The 20,814-nt window shown below is 45.1% G+C and overlaps 1 protein-coding gene across 1 annotated transcript in view; it reads right to left on the bottom strand.

The window, feature by feature from the left end:
- ADAMTS18 (ADAM metallopeptidase with thrombospondin type 1 motif 18) overlaps positions 1-20,814 on the bottom strand; it is a 159,134-nt gene that overhangs the window by 80,046 nt on the left and 58,274 nt on the right. The window contains exons 6-10 of the mRNA XM_053271592.1: positions 18,818-18,901; positions 16,691-16,850; positions 13,617-13,722; positions 2,895-3,032; positions 372-525 (exon numbers count right to left, since the gene is read on the bottom strand). Of these exons, the coding sequence (XP_053127567.1) occupies positions 372-525; positions 2,895-3,032; positions 13,617-13,722; positions 16,691-16,850; positions 18,818-18,901 (642 nt within the window). The remainder of the gene's footprint in view (positions 1-371; positions 526-2,894; positions 3,033-13,616; positions 13,723-16,690; positions 16,851-18,817; positions 18,902-20,814) is intronic.

Below are 20,814 nucleotides of genomic sequence, written 5' to 3'. Positions count from 1 at the left end.
GAGACGCCTGGAGAGACCCCAAATCCTTGGCCACCTACCAACAGCAAAAGGCTTAATCTGCCCCTGAATTTGGGCTGCCCTACAAGCTCAGTGAATCCTGGGTATCCCCTGTTCTTCTACTATGTTCCCATGTTCCTTGCAATTTGCTTCTGCACCCTGCACGAAGCTATCCCTGCAGCTATGCAGGACCACCTTGACTTCCATCCCAGACAACACCTTCAAAGTCAGCAGTAACGTTGCCAAATAATTTAATGTTTAGAAACAGTGCAGCGTGCAGACCCTGGAGCTCATTGGAACCCCTCCACTCATTCATAACCTTCTCATTTAGAACACATTGTTATTGCTGGAAGAAGGCGGCTTTTTAAAAGTACCTTCACGAAACTCAGGTTGCAGAGCTTTGCTTTGGCTCCAAATTGCCATTTGCACTGTGTGTCGGCATCGTAGATCTGTCCCGGGAGCTTATCTGGGTATTTGTATTGTCCAGTTTGCTTGGGTTCATCTATCAGGCAAGTGGCTTGAGCTGTACTGCATGGAAGAAAGAAAGAGTGTCCATCTGTTTATGAACTGTTTGATCATTACGTTGCAGCTGCCATATGGCCACAGAACCAAATGGTGTGATCTGCCGCTTAATATAAACATAATAAATAAATAAAATAATAAAAACAAAGTACTATTCATTAAAGGGCAAAGCGAAAAAGGCAAGATTCTGTGGACATTTGAGAGGCTGGTTCTGCCTTCATGCACATAACCTGCAAATGCATCACTCACGATTGCCCAAATGCGGGCTAATGGAGCCTCGCCCGCATTTGGGCAGTCATGTGCTGCAACCCTCCATTAGCCGCGTCTTTTTTCTTGTGTGTTGCCGCAGCGTGCGGTGACACATGAGTAGACCCCCAACCAGGAGGCTGAAAGCACTCGCACGGGGTATCCTGGAACTTCCAGGGGCCATGTGGCCCCTGATCCCCAGAGCCCCCGCCAGTTCCATAACGGAGCCGGCGGTCGTGTGGGAGGCCGATCTGGGTCCGCAGACCTCTTCCCGCAAACCTCTTCTGATCGTGAGACTCGCCTCTTTGTCTGACAGACCTTACAAGCTGCCGCACAGAACCTAGTAACATTGTATGTGAAGGTTAGCTTTTCATCCAAGAGCAGCATCTTAGGGTAGCCTTGACTGGGACACAATCTTTCATGAGGTAGGAGAAAAAGGCCTCTGACCCAGCTACTGCTTAGAAAGCACACCAATGTGCCAGTGCCAGATCCAACCTAGTTTCTACTGCACACATGATCAGAAAACAGAAGCATGCACAGCTCCTGAACCGTAATCAACCAGGGAGGAGAGCTGGTCCGGTGGTAAGGTAAAGTGTGCTGTCGAATCAATTTCGACTGCTGGCACCCACTGAGCCCTGTGGTTTTCTTTGGTAGAATACAGGAGGGGCTTACCATTGCCTCCTCCCATGCAGTATGAGATGATGCCTTACGTCATCTTCCTATATTGCTGCTGCCCAATATAGGTGTTTCTCATAGTCTGGGAAGCGTACCAGTGGGGGTTCAAACTGGCAACCTTCTGCTTGTTAGTCAAGCATTTTACCACTTCGCAACTCAGGCGCTGTGATTGTTCTACTTGGAACTACTAAAAAGCAAAGTGTGCCCTCGAGTCGGTATTGACTCCTGGCAACCACAGAGCCCTCTGGTTGTCTTTGGTAGAATACCAGAGGGGTTTACTATTGCCATCTGGAACCAGCGTGGTGTAGTGCTTAGAGTGCTGGACTAGGACCGCGGAGACCCGAGTTCAAATTCTCATTCAGCCATGAGACTTGCTGGGTGACTTGCTCACTTCTCTCTCAGCCTAACCTACTTCACAGGGTTGTTGTGTAGAGAAATTTAAGTATGTAGTATACCGCTCTGGGCTCCTTGGAGGAAGAGTGGGATATAAATGTTTAATAATAATAATAATAATAATAATACTGTGTAAACAAGAGATAATAATAATAATCTCCCGCACAGTATGAGATGATGCCTTTCAGCATCTTCCTATATCTCTGCTGCCCGATATAGGTGTTTCCCATAGTCTGGGAAACATACCAGTGGGGATTCAAAGTGGCAACCTCTGGCTTGCTAGTCAAGTCATTTCCATGCTGCACCATTAGGTGGCTAGACAGGATATTAAGACCTCTTTAATGCGTAAGTAAAAGAATTAAAAACAAAGATCTTAGCAACCTTGAGCACACACATTTCAATGTTACAACAGCATTCTCAATGCTTTATCTCAAACAGCTGGAAACTCTTGAGATTAAATACAGCAACTGAAACTAAATAACCAGTCCAAAAAGAGGGGGCTGGGGAGAAGTTGATGACACTACAGAACAATGTGTGTTGTAAGCCGCCCAGAGAACAATTTGTTATGGGGCAGCTAACAAATAACATTTATTATTATAGGCACATATTTGTTGTAATGAGTTATATACAAAGACTGTAGCATTACAACTATGGTGAGATGGGTTCTGTGCACATTTTGACTCCCCCAGTTTCTCAGTGTTGGGTTACTCAATAAACAGGTCAATGCCCTAAACCAAGTCAGGTCATAGTCTACAGCAGGGATTCTCAACGTTGGGTCCTCAGATGTTATTGGACTTCAACTCCCATAATCCCCAACCAAAGGCCACTGGAACTGGGGATTATGGGAGTTGAAGTCCAATAACATCTGAGGTCCCAACGTTGAGAATCCATGGTCTACAGTGACTGGCAGCTACGCTGCCTGGAGAGGCCAGGGACTCTGCAAGGTGGGTGCTCTAGCATTGAGATACAGCCCTCCCCCAAACCTCGGTTTGCCCGTTATTGGGCTTATCTTCATGGATGCTTACCCCAGAACCAAGATTCGAAAAGCCACTCTCCCCTACCTGAGAAATTTGTTAAGATACTGCCGGCTGCACACTGACCATGAAAACACTCCGTTATTTCCTGTGAGGGTGGGAGACATGATGTTACCTTCGGCTTTTCTGCAAGGGTTGCCTTCTCCATCATGGATCATGCCAAAGCTGGAAGGACAAACAAAGGTAAATGACTGAAACAGAAATATTAATTGTACACTGCCTAGAGATGTACATATCAAGCGGTATTTGATAGATAGATAGATAGATAGATAGATAGATAGATAGATAGATAGATAGATAGATTATAGATAGAGAGACAGAGACAGAGAGACAGACAGATAGATATCTGGAGAGAGAAAGAGAGAGAAGAATTCTAGCATGGCTTTTACCTTTGGACTTAATAGCATACAACAGTAATTTGGTCTTCAACCTCTCAAGCTCCTTTAAGCTCAATGTACATAAAAGATTTAATTCTATTTTTTAAAATCTCATCAATTATTTTTGATCTCACTGTATCTGCCCCTAGCACAGCAGTGTTTGGACACTAAATGAATACAAACAAGACGGCTTTTTATATACTGCTTTTCATCAGAAGTTTCCAAAGAGGTTAACGTAGATATGATTAAATAAATAAAATGAGCCGCAATCCTCTGCACATGGGGAAGGAATAAGTGATGTGCTCATGAGTGATCAATGACATCAGACACATTATGAACCTGTTCTCATTAACATGTGGGGGGGGGAGCTGGAGGGAGGCACCCTCCAACCTTGTGCCTCCCAGAGAACCCAAACTTTGAGTTGGATTAATTTACCCAACCCCCAGATTATTAGGCTGCTGCACGTTGCAAGGCGGGGGAGCAATCCCGAGTTGGGTTCTCCAGTATCCCATAATACATTGTGTGAGCAGTGGAAAGGCAACCCTCAATACAGGAGATGTTCTGCTCTCTGCCCAGCCCTGAAAGCCCAGAACTCTATGATAAACATGGCCGCTGGCAATCAGAGCTACATTTATTGAAAATTGCACACACAGACAACCACAGGAGATGACAGGACAAGATTGGTTGGCCTCCTACCTCAGTTTTAACCTGGTTCGTAAACAGTGTTCCCTCTAACAGGGATTCCCAGATGTTGTTGACTACATCCCAGAATCCCCAGCCAAAGATCACCGTAGTGAACCACACCTGGGAATCCCTGTTCGAGAGAACAGTGGTCATGAATATGGGCTACCCAGGTTCAGCATGGCTGGGTGGGGAGGGCACCCAGTTCCCCAGACAACCAGGGATCCCCAGGGTTAACCCTCTCCCATCCAGGGTTTGTGTGGAAAGCCTCAAGGAATGGAGTATGAGCTTCACAGAGGCACAGATAACCCATTCACATAAATTTCCGCCCCTTATAGATAGGATTGTGCAAACTTGCTTCTCCGCGGACTGCCAGTTGTGTAATAGACCTTTATTTTCTGTGGGAGTTGCTCACATGTGAGGAAGGGATTGTGCCCATTGATTAATTCTCATATTATAAAGAGCCATACTACCACTAATACTAATACTACTAATGTTTATATACTGCTTTTCAAGGAAGCGCTCAGAGCGGTTTACGTAGAAAAATAAATAATAAAGAAGATGGTTCCCCTTCCCTGTCCCAAAGAGGTGCACAATATAAAAGGGAATATAAGGTAGACACAAGCAACAGCTCCTGGTGGGACGTTGTGTTGGGGCTGGATAGGGACAGTTGCTTCCTCTGTGCTACGTACAAGACAATCACCACTTTAAAATGTGCCTCTTTTCTCAGTTAGCATGGGGCAAGAGGCATGGTGGCAGTTGTAATAGGTACTAGGGATGTGCAAAAAATTTCGGGCACAGAACGATCTGTGCCCGAAATGAACAATTTCGGGTGATTTGGGGCCGAACCGAATCACCCCCGATGTCCCCCGATATTTTTCGGGCACGAGCCGAATCACCCGAATTTCGGGCATGAAAAATTTGGGTGATTCGGTTCACGGTTGATTTTTGGTGAATTTTTAAAGTTTTAGTGACTTTGGGGCAGTTAGGGGGCATAGAATGGGATCTGGGCAAAAGGAGTGGGGTGGGGTGGTAGTGCCTAATGGGTGCAGGCTACCACCCCAATTTCAGGGGGATTGGGCCAAGGGCTGATTTTTGGTAAATTTCTGAAAATTTCATGTCTTTGGGGCAGATTGGGGCAGATTGGGGCAGAAAGTGGGGCCTGGGGCAGAATAGTGGGGTGGGGTGGTAGTGCCTAATGGGTGGAGGCTACCACCCCAATTTCAGGGGGTTTGGACAAAGGGCTGATTTTTTGAGAATTTTTGAAGTTTTAGTGACTTTGGGGCAGTTAGGGGGCAGAAAGTGGATCTGCCCCAAAATAGTGGGGTGGGGTGGTAGTGCCTCATGGGTGGAGGCTACCACCCCCATTTCAGGGGGATTGGGCAGAGGGCTGATTTTTTGAGAATTTTTGAAGTTTGGGTGTCTTTGGGGCAGATTGGGGGCAGAAAGTGGATCTGCCCCAAAGGAGTGGGGTGGGCTGTTAGATAGTGCCTAATGGGTGGAGGCTACCACCCATCCCCAATTTAAGAGTGATTGGGCAGAGGGGGGAATTCTGGTGAATTTATTTTTATGAGGTTTGTCTTCATAAGGTGAAGTGTGCTAAATTGATTACTTCCTCATATTCATAGTAAGTGTGAAAAAGTGAAAGTGGGGTCATGAGAGTTGTTTAATTGAAAAAAATCTCATTTGCTATGATAGAATGAGAATTCACACCTCAGAAGTTTTTTCTGAGGTGTGAATTCTCATTCTATCATAGCAAATGAGATTTTTTTCAATTAAACAACTCTCATGACCCCACTTTCACTTTTTCACACTTTCCTTTACTATGAATAATATGAGGAAGTAATCAATTTAGCACACTTCACCTTATGAAGACAAACCTCATAAAAATAAATTCACCATAATTCACCCCTCTGCCCAATCACTCTGAAATTGGGGATGGGTGGTAGCCTCCAGCCATTAGGCACTATCTACCAGCCCACCCCACTCCTTTGGGGCAGATCCACTTTCTGCCCCCAATCTGCCCCAAAGACACCCAAACTTCAAAAATTCTCAAAAAATCAGCCCTCTGCCCAATCCCCCTGAAATGGGGGTGGTAGCCTCCACCCATGAGGCACTACCACCCCACCCCACTATTTTGGGGCAGATCCACTTTCTGCCCCCTAACTGCCCCAAAGTCACTAAAACTTCAAAAATTCTCAAAAAATTAGCCCTTTGTCCAAACCCCCTGAAATTGGGGTGGTAGCCTCCACCCATTAGGCACTACCACCCCACCCCACTATTCTGCCCCAGGCCCCACTTTCTGCCCCAATCTGCCCCAATCTGCCCCAAAGACATGAAATTTTCAGAAATTTACCAAAAATCAGCCCTTGGCCCAATCCCCCTGAAATTGGGGTGGTAGCCTGCACCCATTAGGCACTACCACCCCACCCCACTCCTTTTGCCCAGATCCCATGCTATGCCCCCGAACTGCCCCAAAGTCACTAAAACTTTAAAAATTCACCAAAAATCAGGATTTTGCCCAATCCCCCCGAAATTGGGGTGGTAGACTCTACCCATTGGGCACTACCACCCCACCCCAAAATTTTGCCCCTGGGCCCCTTTTTACCCCCCCAAATCGATTCGGATTCGGATTCAGATTAAATCCGAATCCGAACCGAATCAAGGGTGATTCGGGTGACCCAGATTCGGGCACAAAACAGAACAGGGGTGATTCGGTTCGGGTCCGAGCCGAATCACCCGAAATCCCAAATTGCACACCCCTAATAGGTACTAATAAAATCGGTAGCATTCCAGGTGTCCACTCCATCACACCCATCACAAATAACTCCCTCCCAGCAACTGATGTGGAGAAGGCCCAAAATTAAAGGCAGTCAGAGATTTGGGAGAGAGAAGTCATTTTATTATCCAATTTTAAGAAGAAAAGGATGCTGAGATGAAGAGTGCAGAATATAGCTGACCTCCCAGCTGCCTTTCTGTCCAGGCATTTTCCTGCAACTTGGGTTCTAATCCTGGCAGTGGTCCTGGCTGAGAGGAAAGGTCTGGGGGATAGAGGCTGCCTCAGAGACAGAGAGTGGGGAAATGAGTTACAGGAAGGAAGGGTTTCATTATCCTCATCTAAAATCAGACCTTCACCTTCACTTTTGAATAGGGCAGTTCCATGTTTAAATATGCAGAACTGATACTATCTCATCTGGCCCCAAATATCCAATTTTAAAGCTTCTGGTGTTCATAATTAAATTTGCGAGCAATCTCTGTGATCTCCTCAATTTTAAGGGGAAGGAAGCTCTAATAAATAGTAATTTATTGGCAAAATAAATCCCTTATAATTGTTTCAAATGTTCCCTCCCATCTATAATTACTCCCTGACTGCTAATAGGATCATTAGGCAACACTTCTAAGGATCATCTGCCTCCAGGCATCCAAAGGGCATTGCTGCCAATTTCCCATATTATACAGCTGAAAAGGCACAAGTTTAGACAAATGAAAATGGGGGAAATTTCAAGCAGTTATTGGGAAATGAAAGGATGGCAGTCTTTCCAAGATACCTTTTTGGAAGGCATTTCATAAATCCTTCCTGTCCGGATATCAAAATGTATATGCCAAACTGAAAAGGAAGGGCATAATAGAAAAAAGAAGAGAATTTGCAGAGAGAGTGATAGACATTGGTCTATACTACTGAAAGACAAATAGAAGAAGAACAGAAGATGAAGACAGAACAATACATTTATATACACAGCTTTACCTACTTATTTTTGCTGGCCACAATCCAACAGGAAGTTTTAGTAAGCAAGCCCCCTCCTGCCCCCCGCAAATAGCAGCTGTCTCCGTTTCTAGCTCGTATTCATTCTGAGCAGCCTTTTGCAAGAGAACTTCCCAGAGATACACTCTTATGCAGCCCTCATTCATTGCAAATGGTTATGTACAGGAGAAAGCTCTAACCAAGCTCCTCTTCATTTCAATGGAACTTGTGCAAGAGAAAATCCCAGCATCATGATCTTTCACCATTCCCATTCTTTTCAATAGGGCTGGGATAGGAGAAGTTTCAAGTGCCTTGTTCTTACTCCTTAAGAAAAGAGTCCTTTTAAATGCAGGAGGTCCCAGGTTCAAACCCTGGCATCTCCAGGTCAGGCTGGGAAAGATCCTTGTCTGAAACCCTGGTGAGTCCCTATAAGTCAGTATAAATAATACTAACCTAGATAGACCAGTAGTCTATCCACATATACACAGCTCCAATATGCACAGCTCCCATTAATTTCAATGGGATATGACCAAGAGAGTTTCCTGGCAGATTATTCTTCCTGTGCATAACACAAGCACTTCCTGAAATTGACAGAACTGATCTTCAGGGTGGATTCCATGACTGCCATGCATTTTGATTGTGTTGTAGAATATTAACCAGAACTTGCCTCCCAAAATATGTATTTTAGGACTAGAAATCAGAATCATCCCCAGGGTGGGTTTTCGGGACTCAAGGTTTAGAATCACACAAACTTCCGGTCAAGGATAGCCTTCTGGAGAGACACAGGTGGTCTGATGCAAAAATGCTCTTACTCCTGGAGTTCTGGACTGAAGTCAAGGACCTTCACACCCTCTGAGGGCCCCCAAATCCAGTTTAGTCTGTCCCGGGTGATATGGTTGCCACGTTGCACCACTGGCCCATGATATGCCTGAGGCTGACCTTTCCTGCACCTACCCAGTCATTCTGGAGTCTGAAAAACTGGATCAAAGATAATCCATCCCAGCTCCAAACTGGCTACATTAGGTCATGGATTTGATTCTATGTTTTTCATACTGAACAGCAGTTAGAAGTAGCAGTTCTGAACTTCATCTTTTTGTTGTTGTTATTGCTTACCCTTCTCCCACCATTGAAATCCCTGACAAAGTTACGACTGGGTTCAGGATTAGTTCTTAATACCTCATTTCCTTTCAGATGAGCAGTAGCCTATGAAAGGGCCACTCATGCACACATGAGATCACAGGCAAGCTCTGCCGAGTATTTACACAATACGGCTTGAATAGCCCCGAGCAGTCATGCAGAACCAGGGATTCATGGAACCAGCCAACGGGAGGACAGCAGTGTGGCCATTGACAAAAGGGGACGAGCTGAATGGAGCTGTCAACCAACAAAGGGGAGCTTCTGTGCGGGATGTGTTTTCAGAAAGACTCCTTCACAAAAGAAATTCTGGATTTCATCCTGCCTTCATTCTCAAAACCATGGTCCGCCTGCTACTGATACCTTGGGAATTCAGTGTCACTGTAGCTCAACATTCTCTGTAAGAGGGATTCCTGGATGCTGTTGACCACAATGCCCATCATCCCCAGTTGCAATGGCCTTTGGCTGGGGATAATGAGAGTTGTAGTCAACCACATTTGGGAATCCTTCTTACAGAGAATGCTGAGCTGCAGATGCTTGTAGGAAACCCAGAAGAAGGCCTTGAAGCCAATAGCTCTCCTGTGCCTTTATCTGCCTTCAACAACTGCTATTCAGAGGTATACTGCCTATAAACACACAGTTCCTTTTGGTTATCATAGGTAATAGTACCCGATGGTTTGTCCTTGGTTGCTTTAAGCCATAGTTGCCCATGGCTGCAGCCTAATGACAAGGGCTCAAGCCACATCTTGGTGAAAGAAGAGAATTGGATTGCTGTTTACCGGGCACCCACTTTCTCTTGTGCAGCAGATTGCTCATGTGGTGGTTCAATGCTTTGTTGTCATTGCTTGTTTTATCATCACTGATATTTTAATATAATCATAATAAAGCCAGGTAATCAAAAGACTGCAATTGCATAAGTTGTAATAATACTGGATCAATAAAAATAGATCTGTGTGTTTCAATAAACATTATACAAAATAATCAGAGATGCTAACAACAGCTAAACCATCATGGCAGGTTGAGTCCATTATGGTGGGTAGAAAGAGACCCTCCAGAAAACTGCCACTGAGGAAGACTCGACAGAGTCAAAACGCTTATGGCGAGAATATCATACTCATCAGATGTTGTCAAAATTATCACATGAGACTTCATCTTGGGAATATCCACTGGCACTTCGGTTTGCCAGCAATATCTTCAAAATGAACTATCTTTTCAGTTGGACATAGAGACGATTTTGATGAGTATTGTGATGAGTATTGTGATCCCCACCGCACACTGAGGTCATTGAGAGAGGTCCATCTCCGTATGCCGCCGGCTTGTCTGGTGGTGACTCGGGAGCAGGCTTCTCTGTAGACACCCTTCAGCTGTGGAATGCGCTCCCTATAGACATTCGAGGTTTAACATCTTTGCCAGCCTGCAAAAGAGCCCTTAAGACACGTTTTCCCCCCAGCCAGGCTCTTAGTACTCTCTGAATGTTTTTAAGTTTTTAAATTGCTGTTTTTAATGGCTCGTTTCATTTTGTTCTTCTTGTGTTCATTTTTGTGTACCACCTAGAGCCTTGGGAGTCAGGTGCTATATAAATTACATAAATAAATAAATAAATAAATAATGAAATTATTACAACTTATGCTACTGCACAATCTTTTAATTACATGGCTTTGTTATGATTATATTAAAAATATCAGTATATGATACTTGGATTCCATTAATGCTGGCATATATTGTAGCGATGTGTGAACAGATTGAGGGGGGTTCAGTTCTATGTCGAACCGGGCCACGCCAGGCCTTGCAAAGGCCATTTGCGCATGCACAGCGCCAGGCAAAATGGCCACCACGCAAAAAAAAAAAAAAAGCCAGAACAGACCACAGTGGTGATTACCGAGGCCAGAGGGGGGAGTGGGAATCTTCATGGACACACACACACATACACACACACACAGCCTAGAGGAAGCCCCCCAAATGGGCTAAAGGTAAAAAAAATATTAAAAAAAAAAATTGTGAACCCCACCCGGACAGAACCGAAACAGAGGGTTTTCTAAAGCGGGGGGGGGGGGGGACCGAACTGGTCCAGTCAGGTTCAAGTCCAGTATGGACTCGAACTGAACTGGGCCAGCCGGTTCTGTGCACATCCCTAATATATCATTGAATCCATATAGGGTTTTGTTTCCTTTTGTTTGTTTTCCATCACTTCCAGGCTCATGCTGCCTATGATATCAGCCCAAAGCCAGGTGGTATAACAAGCTATCTTTACAATGCTTCCAAAAATGACTCCATTCTTGCACCTGGCATGCCTCCAGGAAAGGAAGTGCCACAGGTGAGGGCCAGCTGCCAAGAGCTCCATCTCAAATATGAAATGGATTGGGTCTTCCAGAAATCACAAGGGGAGCTAGGGCAAGATGATTTTGTGCAAACATGCAGCAGCAGCCAACCTATTCTTCACTTAGGACATACCTAGATGGTTTTCACCATTGTGATCGGGTGCATGGTCACAGCATTTCTGAGCAATGCACTCCAGAATGCTTTGATTCTGTCCAGGCTGGTCTGTCAGAGGTCCACACAGATGCAGGATCAGCACAAGTGCTGGTGGTCACCAGCCAACTTCCTGCAGTAACCAATAGATTTCCTGGTGGGGTGAGACATGGCTCTTTCCTTGCTCTTGTTGTAATACAGTGCCCAATGGAGAATGCAAGGAGTTTCCTTTGCATGCCCAGAATATCAAAACTGAGGATCCTTGCACTAGAGTAAAGCTATTATTGTAGATAAGACAAGGTGCTGTGATCCAGGGGGTCCCTGGTTCAAATGCCACCTCGCTTATGGACAATGCCACAGGCATTCTGTTGTGTCAACCTCTGCCACCTCATCTGTAAAACAGGATTAATCTGGTAAATTTTACAGGGCATGGAAAACAAAAATAATGTAAGCAAACTTCCTTGATGCCTTTGGAACAGGGCTGCTCAACTTCAGCCCTCCTGCAGATGTTGGCCTACAACTCCCATAATCCCTGGCTACTGGCCACTGTGGCTGGGGATTATGGGAGTTGCAGTTCAAAAATAGCTGGAAGCAGAAGTCCATGGTCACATGGGAGAAGCTGCTGGTCTGGTGACCACACACTGTTACTGCCACATTTCCTCTGAGGGAATTAGGTAACACTAGTGACAGAAGGAACTGAATGGTGGATTCATCCAACATGGTCTGAGTTTTCCTTGAGTGGCACAGGAAGGAAATGCTGCTACAATACCAAGGACAACCAACCAACCAACCAATCAACCAACCAACCAACCAATTTTATACAGCAAGAGTGCCTTAGAAGCCATCCTATTTTATTTTATTTTAAATATTAAAATCAGCTAATTGCTTCTGCAATGTCACGTTCTCAAAACCAATTGAGAAATGCCACAATTTCTCACACAAGCTGTGCATACATAGTAACATAGGAAGCTGCCATATACTGAGTCATCTAGCTCAGTATTGTCTACACAGATTGGCAGTGGCTTCTCCAAAGTTGTAGGCAGGAATCTCTCTCAGCCTTATCTTGGAGAAGCCAGGGAGGGAACTTGGAACCTTCTGCTCTTCCCAGAACACCTCCATCCCCTTAAGGGGAATATCTTACAGTGCTCACACATCAAGTCTCCCATTCATATGCAACCAGGGCAGACCCTGCTTAGCTAAGAGGACAAGTCATGCTTGCTACCACAAGACCAGCCCAATTGCCTTTGTCTATATTCAATAACAGAGAAATAAGTTCATATCACTGAGGCCACACAATCACGTTGTGAGAAATGGAACACATAGAGCACAGCACACCACCCATGGAAGTGTGGAACTCGCGCACTGGCTCCATGAGTCTGCATAGCCCATCAGTGCTAGAGAACTCAGAGAGCCTCTGTGGCTCCTAAGGATTGCATCTGCACTATAGGATGCTTTTCCGGTTAGGAGAGAGAAGTGTCTTACAGTGATGATGCAATCTTTAGGAGCCACAGAGGCTCTCTGCATTTGCTAGCAGCATCAACCGGATTTGCAGACTCATTGTACCAGTGCACATACCCTGCTCTTCCATGGGTGGTGCACCGAGCCGTATATAAGTCAGTAACCCCCCAGAATGCCTCCTAGGAGATCTATAAAAGAAGCAGATTTAATGGCTGATGTGCAGTTAGAGCCCTGCTAACTGCGCAAAGAGACACCTTTTAAAGTGGTGATTCTCTTAGATTTAGTGGGGGGGAGGGAGCAACTGGCCCTATCCAACCCCAGCACAGCATCCCTCTAGTATCTGCCTTCTGTTTCTTTTTAGATTGTGAGCTTTTTGGGGACAAGGAGCCATCTTATTTATGTATTATTTATTTTTCTATGTAAACCATTTTGACAACTTTGGTTGAAGAGTGGTATATAAATATCTGCCATCGTCGTCGTGTTATGCAGCCATAACAGCACCCTCATGCAGAGTTCTAAGGCAGCCCCAATGCTAAGAATGTTGTGCTAGCAGTGCTTCTGCAAGTTTCCCCATTCATGACAATAGGGAGAAATGCAGAAGTGCTGCTATTGCAACCACCTATTACCAGCATCAGGGCTACCATACGACTCCACGACAGCCTTGGGGTGTAGTGTTGTAATTCTGGGGTGCAGAATGCCCTGTTGTAATTCTGCACATCATGTCAACGAATGATTTCCTCAAAATTACCGGACAGGCACGGACATCATCTTTCATCAAATGGGATATTAATGTCTTGGCCAAATTTCACAGGAAAGGCACTAAAGCAAAGCATGATCATCATCTAGGGTATTACTTGTAGGGAGAAAGACTCACGAGAAATCGCTTACTTGTGTCCAGATTCGTGTGCAATAGTGAATGCCAAACCAAGCCCAGTGTCTTCATTGATGGTGCAACTGCGGTATTTACTGCACATTCCACTGATGGGAGCGAAACCTGCCAGGAAGCAACAGGGAATGAGAAAGCGGCAGAAGAAAGGGATGCCATTGTCGGTATCTTCATAGAGATTCAGCACAGATTTTATTCTGGTGCCTTGGAATGATTCTGTGCGCATTTAGTTTTGTCATGTAGAAGGACTACACAAGCCAAACTCCGATGCACATGGACATTCTGGGCCCAATCCAAAAAAAATGCATTCTGTCTGCAGCAGCTGGCCTACAAAACTAACACAGGCTCGTTTTCTCTGCTGACTCAACACCAGTCCAGTCAGCTGGGAAAGCTATTTTAAAAGGGGGGCGCCAGCTCCTTTCTGAAGGTCAGCCAGAGAGAACAAGAGCGCCGTTGGCCAGAGATATTTTCTAAATCTAAAACAACACGGCTGAGCTGAAGATTCCCCAAGCACAGTGGCTGTCCAAAAGAAGTCTCCCTGGAGACCTCTTTTTGGGGGCCTGTTTTGCCGGGCCTCAGATCCTGCCAATTAGATATGCTGCGGGAAACTGTGAAAGACGGGCATCGACTAGCTACTTTCTACTTCACTCTTCCATTCACTAATTGAGCTGCAACTGGTTGTGGATTGAACAAGGAGCTAAGTACGCGGCAGAGCAGGGACCATTTCAGAGCAGAGGATGAGGCTTAGCCTGCTCTCCCTGCACATGAGCAGTTGCTCATTGCTGGGTGGCCAGATTAGCTGCTCACACAAGCAGCTGCTCTAGTCAGGTGCTCCCGCTCCCGACAGATGCTCCCGCTCCCAGCTGTGCCTCTGTCAGGAGCTCCGGGGATCAGGGGAAAGGGACCACCACTACACGGCACCCCAGCCCCCTGAACCCCAGGAAGGCATCACGTGAGTGCGTGTCGCCTTCATGGGGTGCCCCCTCCCCTCTCCCCCCCACCCTGAGTGTGCCAGCCGCAGCTGCAAGCAGCCGCGGCTGACACATGAGCAGAAAAACAAGGGTAACAGAGCCCTTGCTCCATTAACCTAGTTTAAGAGGAGGGGTTGTCAGGTGGGCTAGCTGCTGTTGAACCACCAAGCTCGCCTGCAAGCCCGGTGGTTCCGACGATCACTGAAAACCGGGCTGGGCTCCCCTAGCCGGGTTTTCAGTGATCATCAGAATAGCTTTGATGTCTTACATCAGGGGTTCTCAAGCTTGAATCCCCAAATGTTATTGGACTGCAACTCACATCGTGCTTAGCCACAACAGTCCAAGGCCATTGTGGCTAGGGATGATGGGAGTTTCAGTCCACCTTTTGTAGATGATTTGGTTATTATGGTTCAGCTTTGGCAATGTGACTCTCCTGATGGTTTTAACACAACCAAATCATGTTCCCAGCTGTTCTTTTCAGGACTCCCTCATTCACAAAGACATATACATGTGTGCAGATATCTGTGCAATCTTTGTGCAGATGTCTTTGCCTTGATGACCCATAACATGTCCTAACATGAGCCTCCTGTCCTGTCTGCCATCTCTTTCAGAGACTCTAAAAAACTATTTGCATACATTCCAATATTTCATTTGAACAAATTCAAATTCAAAATGCTTTCACCTGTAAATAAGCAAGTAGGCAAGTTTAAAACTAGTTGCATGATAACTCTTTGCATGCCATGACCCCGCCACAACTGGGGGATGGCGCAGGAAGTCCAGGGGATGAGATGAGGTGGGAGCAACCTAAGATTCAGACCCTGGGTGATGGGGCTACTAGGACCCCCCCCCCATACCAGGAGAACCAGGGAATCCAAGCCAGCACTCCCACCACAACCCAAAGACACAGCTATGCCTTCCTCCTCCAACTCAGAGGAGTCCCTTGAGGATCTGTCAATCTTAACAGAGCCTCCCCACCAAAGTCTCCAGAGTTAGCACTTGGGAAATCGGGCAAGGCCTGTATAAGGAACAGAGCCTCTCCTAGAGAAGGGGAAGGGGCAATTCACCCTGCCTAGACAGCACCTATAAAAAGCAGCAGTCTGCTCGGAGATGTTACTGGAGCAACAGTCCCATCTGTAATGTAGTACCCAGGTCTGGTTCCCCTGCTCTGCGCTGGCCAGGGTCCTGACTCTGGATTAGGAGCTATCCAAGGTCTGACATGCTCTTTGAGCCTTTGAGACTCTGGCAGCAAGCCTGGAATAGGATATTCCCCGACCACATACTTATGACTTCCCTCGACTTCATAGCATCCACATTTTGGTTTCCATATATAAATGAACATGGATTAGAGCTATAACAATCATACTAATAATAATATCTAAAGAGACCTATAAAGTGCTCCTGGTGAATGGTATATGGGTGGCCTAAATACTGCTCTACCTTGACACCAGCAATGCGCAAACTTGCCTCTACAGCTTTTCTTGAACAATTTATTGTGGCTGGTAATGATGGGAGCTGTAGTTCAACAACTACTGGAGGGCCAGGTTTGCTCTATAGACTGCCTCAAAGTGCCAATGTCAGTGATGAGGGTTTTCTCGAAAACATTGAATCAAAAAACGGTTTCTAGAAACACTTCCCAATATCTTAAACTGATCCGGATCTGAATTTCATGTTTATTTCATGTTTATTTCATGGCTTATATTTGGTAAGCCATACTGTTTTCAAAAAGCATACCATGTTAATTTCACATGCTGCATATATAGCTCACTGTTTTTCCAGTAAGCCAAACATACTAGAACTGACAAAATATTTTTAGGAGAAAATTTCAATAAGACATAATGAGGCTATTCTCATGATGGGGGAAAACCGGATTAAGGGAACCCAGCCCGGTTTTCCCTCATCGTGAGAACCACCGGGTGGTGGTTCTACAGCGGCTAGCCTAAAATAGCCCTCCCTTTAAATGAGGTCTCCCTGCAAACCCCCTAAAGGCGAGTCTCACTGATCATGAGACTTGCCTCAGAATCTGAATAGGCTTTCACTAAATCTAGATGAGTTATTTCATTTACACTGTTGTCATTAATTTCCCATAGCAAAGTTCCTTACCATACCTAAAGTGTCACACGGTTCATTCTTCCAAGAGCAGATATCAAATCCGGTAAGCAAAATGGCATGGTCATGACGCTTCCCATTCTTTCCAACCAGAGCTGATTGCCACTGACAAAAGCTGTTTAATGACTGGTCTGCATGGTGATTGATCACTAATCCACCCTAGAGATAATTCAAGGACAGAAAGAAAATGCTACCACCAACAACCAAAAAAGGAAGAAGGCATACAAGGCAAAAAGAGAGAGCAAACGATGTTTCTAACATTTTCTTTTGTAAGGCCACTTTCGTGGTTTGCGAAGTTTTTGCATACTATGAGGGTCTTCTCATGACCGGGAGGTGGGGTGGGCAGTGGGAAGGCTGCGCGAAACCTATCTTCCCTCCAGGCAACATTGGCAATTCCTCAACTGATCACAAATCAGTGATGCTGTATACAGTCTGCATCTCCGGAAGCTGGGATGATGCATCCCAGCCTCCATGTATCCCACAATGCACTTACAAGGAGCATTGTGCATTGGTGGATTCCCCATGAGATGGGTGCAAGCAGCCCAAGCACATACATGATCCCAGCACTGGGGTTCAGGCCATCCTCACATCCTTAACCACAGCTATAGGCTGGGCTTAAAAGTAGGGTTAGCTGGGTGGGCAGTGCTGGAATCCGCCTGACTCTAAACACTTCCCTAGCCTGGGTTCGGCTGCTCGTGAGAATGGCCTTTATGCTTTCTGACATTATAGATGGCAAGGGAGCATGCTTAATCAGCTTCCAAACTAAAATGCAACTGCTTGACATTGATGTCTGTCATCAATGGCGACAGTCCAATGAAGCTAAGAAATCAGAGAAAAGTGCATACAGAGTCCTTCGGACTTTTGAGTTCTGCTTTAGTTGCTGATAGAGGCAAGCTGCTTTTTGGTTTCAAAACAAAGAAGTTGCTTGCCTCTTCAGCATGTGGGGAAAACCTCAGAGGAATCCCTGGCTCATTAAACTATGTCTCCATTATTGTGGACATTTCTCAGAGCCCATCAGAAACCAAACCAAGGACCATGGGTTAAGACCTGCTAGTCTGCAGTGAATAGAGTAGTCTATGCCTTCTGTGTCACACTTTGATGCGTGACACACCCCTCATATGCTCAGTACTTGAGCTGACTTGAACTGTACTGCGGCATGATGCAGTACCAATGCACCAATGTGCCTTGATGCATTAGCACAAATCAGTGATGGAACATCTCCTGCACATTTCTTATTGAAATTAATGGAACATGTGCAATAGCATCGATAAACATTTACATTGTTTCCATTTATTTCAATGATGTTGGTGCAATGATGTGGTGCCCATTGGACCCATGGTTCCATGTTACATGTGAACGCCAGTGTCACCCATGCTTATGTAAATTCAGTCACCTCATTTTCAATGGACTCTTAGCACCCCAGGGATCTGTATCCCTTGCAGGTTCTGTGAGATTTTATTAGCTTTGCATTCATAGCAGTTGAGAGCCCTGTTCAAATAAGATGCCAGGCACCTGCAGTGCCGAAAAGGTAAATTTTCTTTGCCCACCCAGTGCCACATTCAAAGAGCCAGCATGGTGTAGTGGTTAGAGTGCTGGACTAGGACCGGGGAGACCTGAGTTCAAATCCCCATTCAGCCATGATACTTGCTGGGTGACTCTGGGACAGTCATTTCTCTCTCAGCCTAACCTACTTCACAGGGTTGGTGAGAGGAGAAACTTAAGTATGTAGTACACCGCTCTGGGCTCCTTGGAGGAAGAGCGGGATATAAATGTTTTTTAAAAAAATCAGGCATTAATTACAGCCCTTCCCAACTGCTGTTTAAGAATTTGTCAATCACCCAGTCTTGATGAATATCAGAGTCACAATATCAGAAAGTCACAAGCCTTTCACTCCCTCCAGAACATGATTTTATTTAATATTTTATTGAGTAATTCCCCCCAGTGCCCCCCAAACCCAAATTAGTTTAAGAGAGGTTAATTCAAGGATTAGCATGGTCATCCAATCACAGTGTTAGTGTGCCTGGTGTATAATGTCATGAGCATGCTCTCTGTGAAATGGAGTGGGGCTCAAAGAAGATCAACATCAAATATGTCCTGATGCATACGGACAACATCATATCACTTACTGGTTCCTGTTCCAAAAGGAGAAGACTCACAATGATGATATTGATGTCACTTCCAATGGTACCATCCTTAAAAAGACTTGACACCTGGATGAAATTTGATGCAGACAAAAGAGTGAGGAAAAGAATTAGTTGTAAGTGAAAGAATGGCACGTATGCAATCGACTACCTTCATAATTTGTCTGGGGTCGTCAGCCCTGGATGCCCCTTCATCCCCGATGACAAGGAAAGATTTGGGGAACTTGCCAGCAGCCTGGCTGAAGACCTGAGAACCCCACAACCCCACCTGGAGTTCATCAGGTGTGTTGCCAACAAAATTGGATAGTGCAGTGATGCCATGGCATCTGTCTAGCCAAGCATGTCCAGTTGCCAGGGCAACAGGACAAGCTCTGATGGGAGACTACTAACTGAGCAAAGAGACACCTTTGTGGTATCTCTTATTTTGTGGTGATTCTCTTATTTTAAGCAGGGGGAGGGCAACTGGCCCTATCCAACGCCAGCACAGCATCCCTCCAGTGGCTGTTGCTGGTGTCAGCCTTATATATATATTTTTAGATTGCGAGCCCTTTGGGGACAGGGGACCTTCTTATGTATGTATTATTTATTTTTCTATGCAAACCGCTTTGAGTACTTTGGTTGAAGGGATGTATATAAACATTTGTAGTAGTAGATCAATAAGTAGGGAAACTCTTGTGAACCCTACTGTAAAATGTTGTGAGGTTTCCTTTTTGTAAGGTCCCTCCTTATACAAACGCTTCAGACAAATATACTTACATTAGTAACTATATTTACCTCAGAATAATATCTAACATTTCAGACCAATACACTTCAATTAATAATTATATTTGCCTCAAAATAATATCTAATACTTCACAGAACAATAATCTGTAAATGATATTTCTGCCAATAAGAATGAAGCAGAAAAGCCAAACAGGAATTTAATTAAAATAACTGTCCTTCTTCTGCACAAGGACTCCCAAAAAAGGGTGGTGAGGGGACCTCAGGTGTTTGCCAGCCAAAGAATCTGTAATTCAGAAGACACCAATAGAACCCCTTCAAGGTCAAAGCGAAGTTGACCTCAGAACGTGTTCCGTGGTAACTTTACCCTCTCAGGTATCTTCACAGCCACACCCCTCTTCTCTCTCACAGCCACTCTTCTTCACAGATTCCACAACCACTACTCTTCTCAACATGCAATTTGCTCAGCCCCTTCCTTCAAATGGACTGCAGGGTGCATCACGTTTAAGCATACATAAGGAGAAGGAAAACTCGGGTGCCATGGGAACTCTTCCCTTACCTTACTGAGGTCTCCTGGGGAAAATGCACACAACCACTAGAAAAAAATGTGGGTAGCATCTACATTTATTCACGTATTAGTTTACAGATTACAGATTAACAGATTCATACGGGAGAAGTTGATTCTTCAGATGCCACAGCTCCAGACTGGGTGCCATGGGGAATCTCCCCCTCCCTTACTGAGGTCTCCAAGGGAAAATGCACACAACCACTCAATACAATGTAGGTAGCATCCATATTTATTCATTTAAGGTCATCTGAGGAGGTCCATCTCCAGTTACCACTGGTTCGTTTGGTGGCGACTCAGAGGCAGGCCTTCTCTGTGGCTGCTCCGGGGCTGTGGAATGCACTCCCAGCAGAAATTCATAAACTTAATTCCTTACTGACCTTCAAGAGAGCCCTAAAAACCCATCTGTTTGGCCAGGCCTTTCAGGGTTTTTAATTAGTTTTAATTGTTTTAATGTTAACCTGATTTTCAGGGTTTTAATTGTTATGATAGTTTAATTGTTATCTCTGTTTTAATTGTTATTGGTTTTAATGGTTTCTGTTTTATTTGTAAACCACCCTGAGCCTTTTCGGAAGGGCAGTATAAAAATTGAATAAATGAATAAATAAATTTATTAGTGCACAGAAGATGACATTTACAGATTAACAGGTTCAGACGGGAGAAGTTGATTCTTCGGATGCCACAGCTCCAGGCTGGG

The sequence above is a fragment of the Hemicordylus capensis genome, chromosome 9, assembly GCF_027244095.1.
Source record: "Hemicordylus capensis ecotype Gifberg chromosome 9, rHemCap1.1.pri, whole genome shotgun sequence".
Taxonomy (NCBI): domain Eukaryota; kingdom Metazoa; phylum Chordata; class Lepidosauria; order Squamata; family Cordylidae; genus Hemicordylus; species Hemicordylus capensis.
Note: the sequence above shows the minus strand (reverse complement) of the source record. Positions and strands in the feature narration are given on the sequence as shown.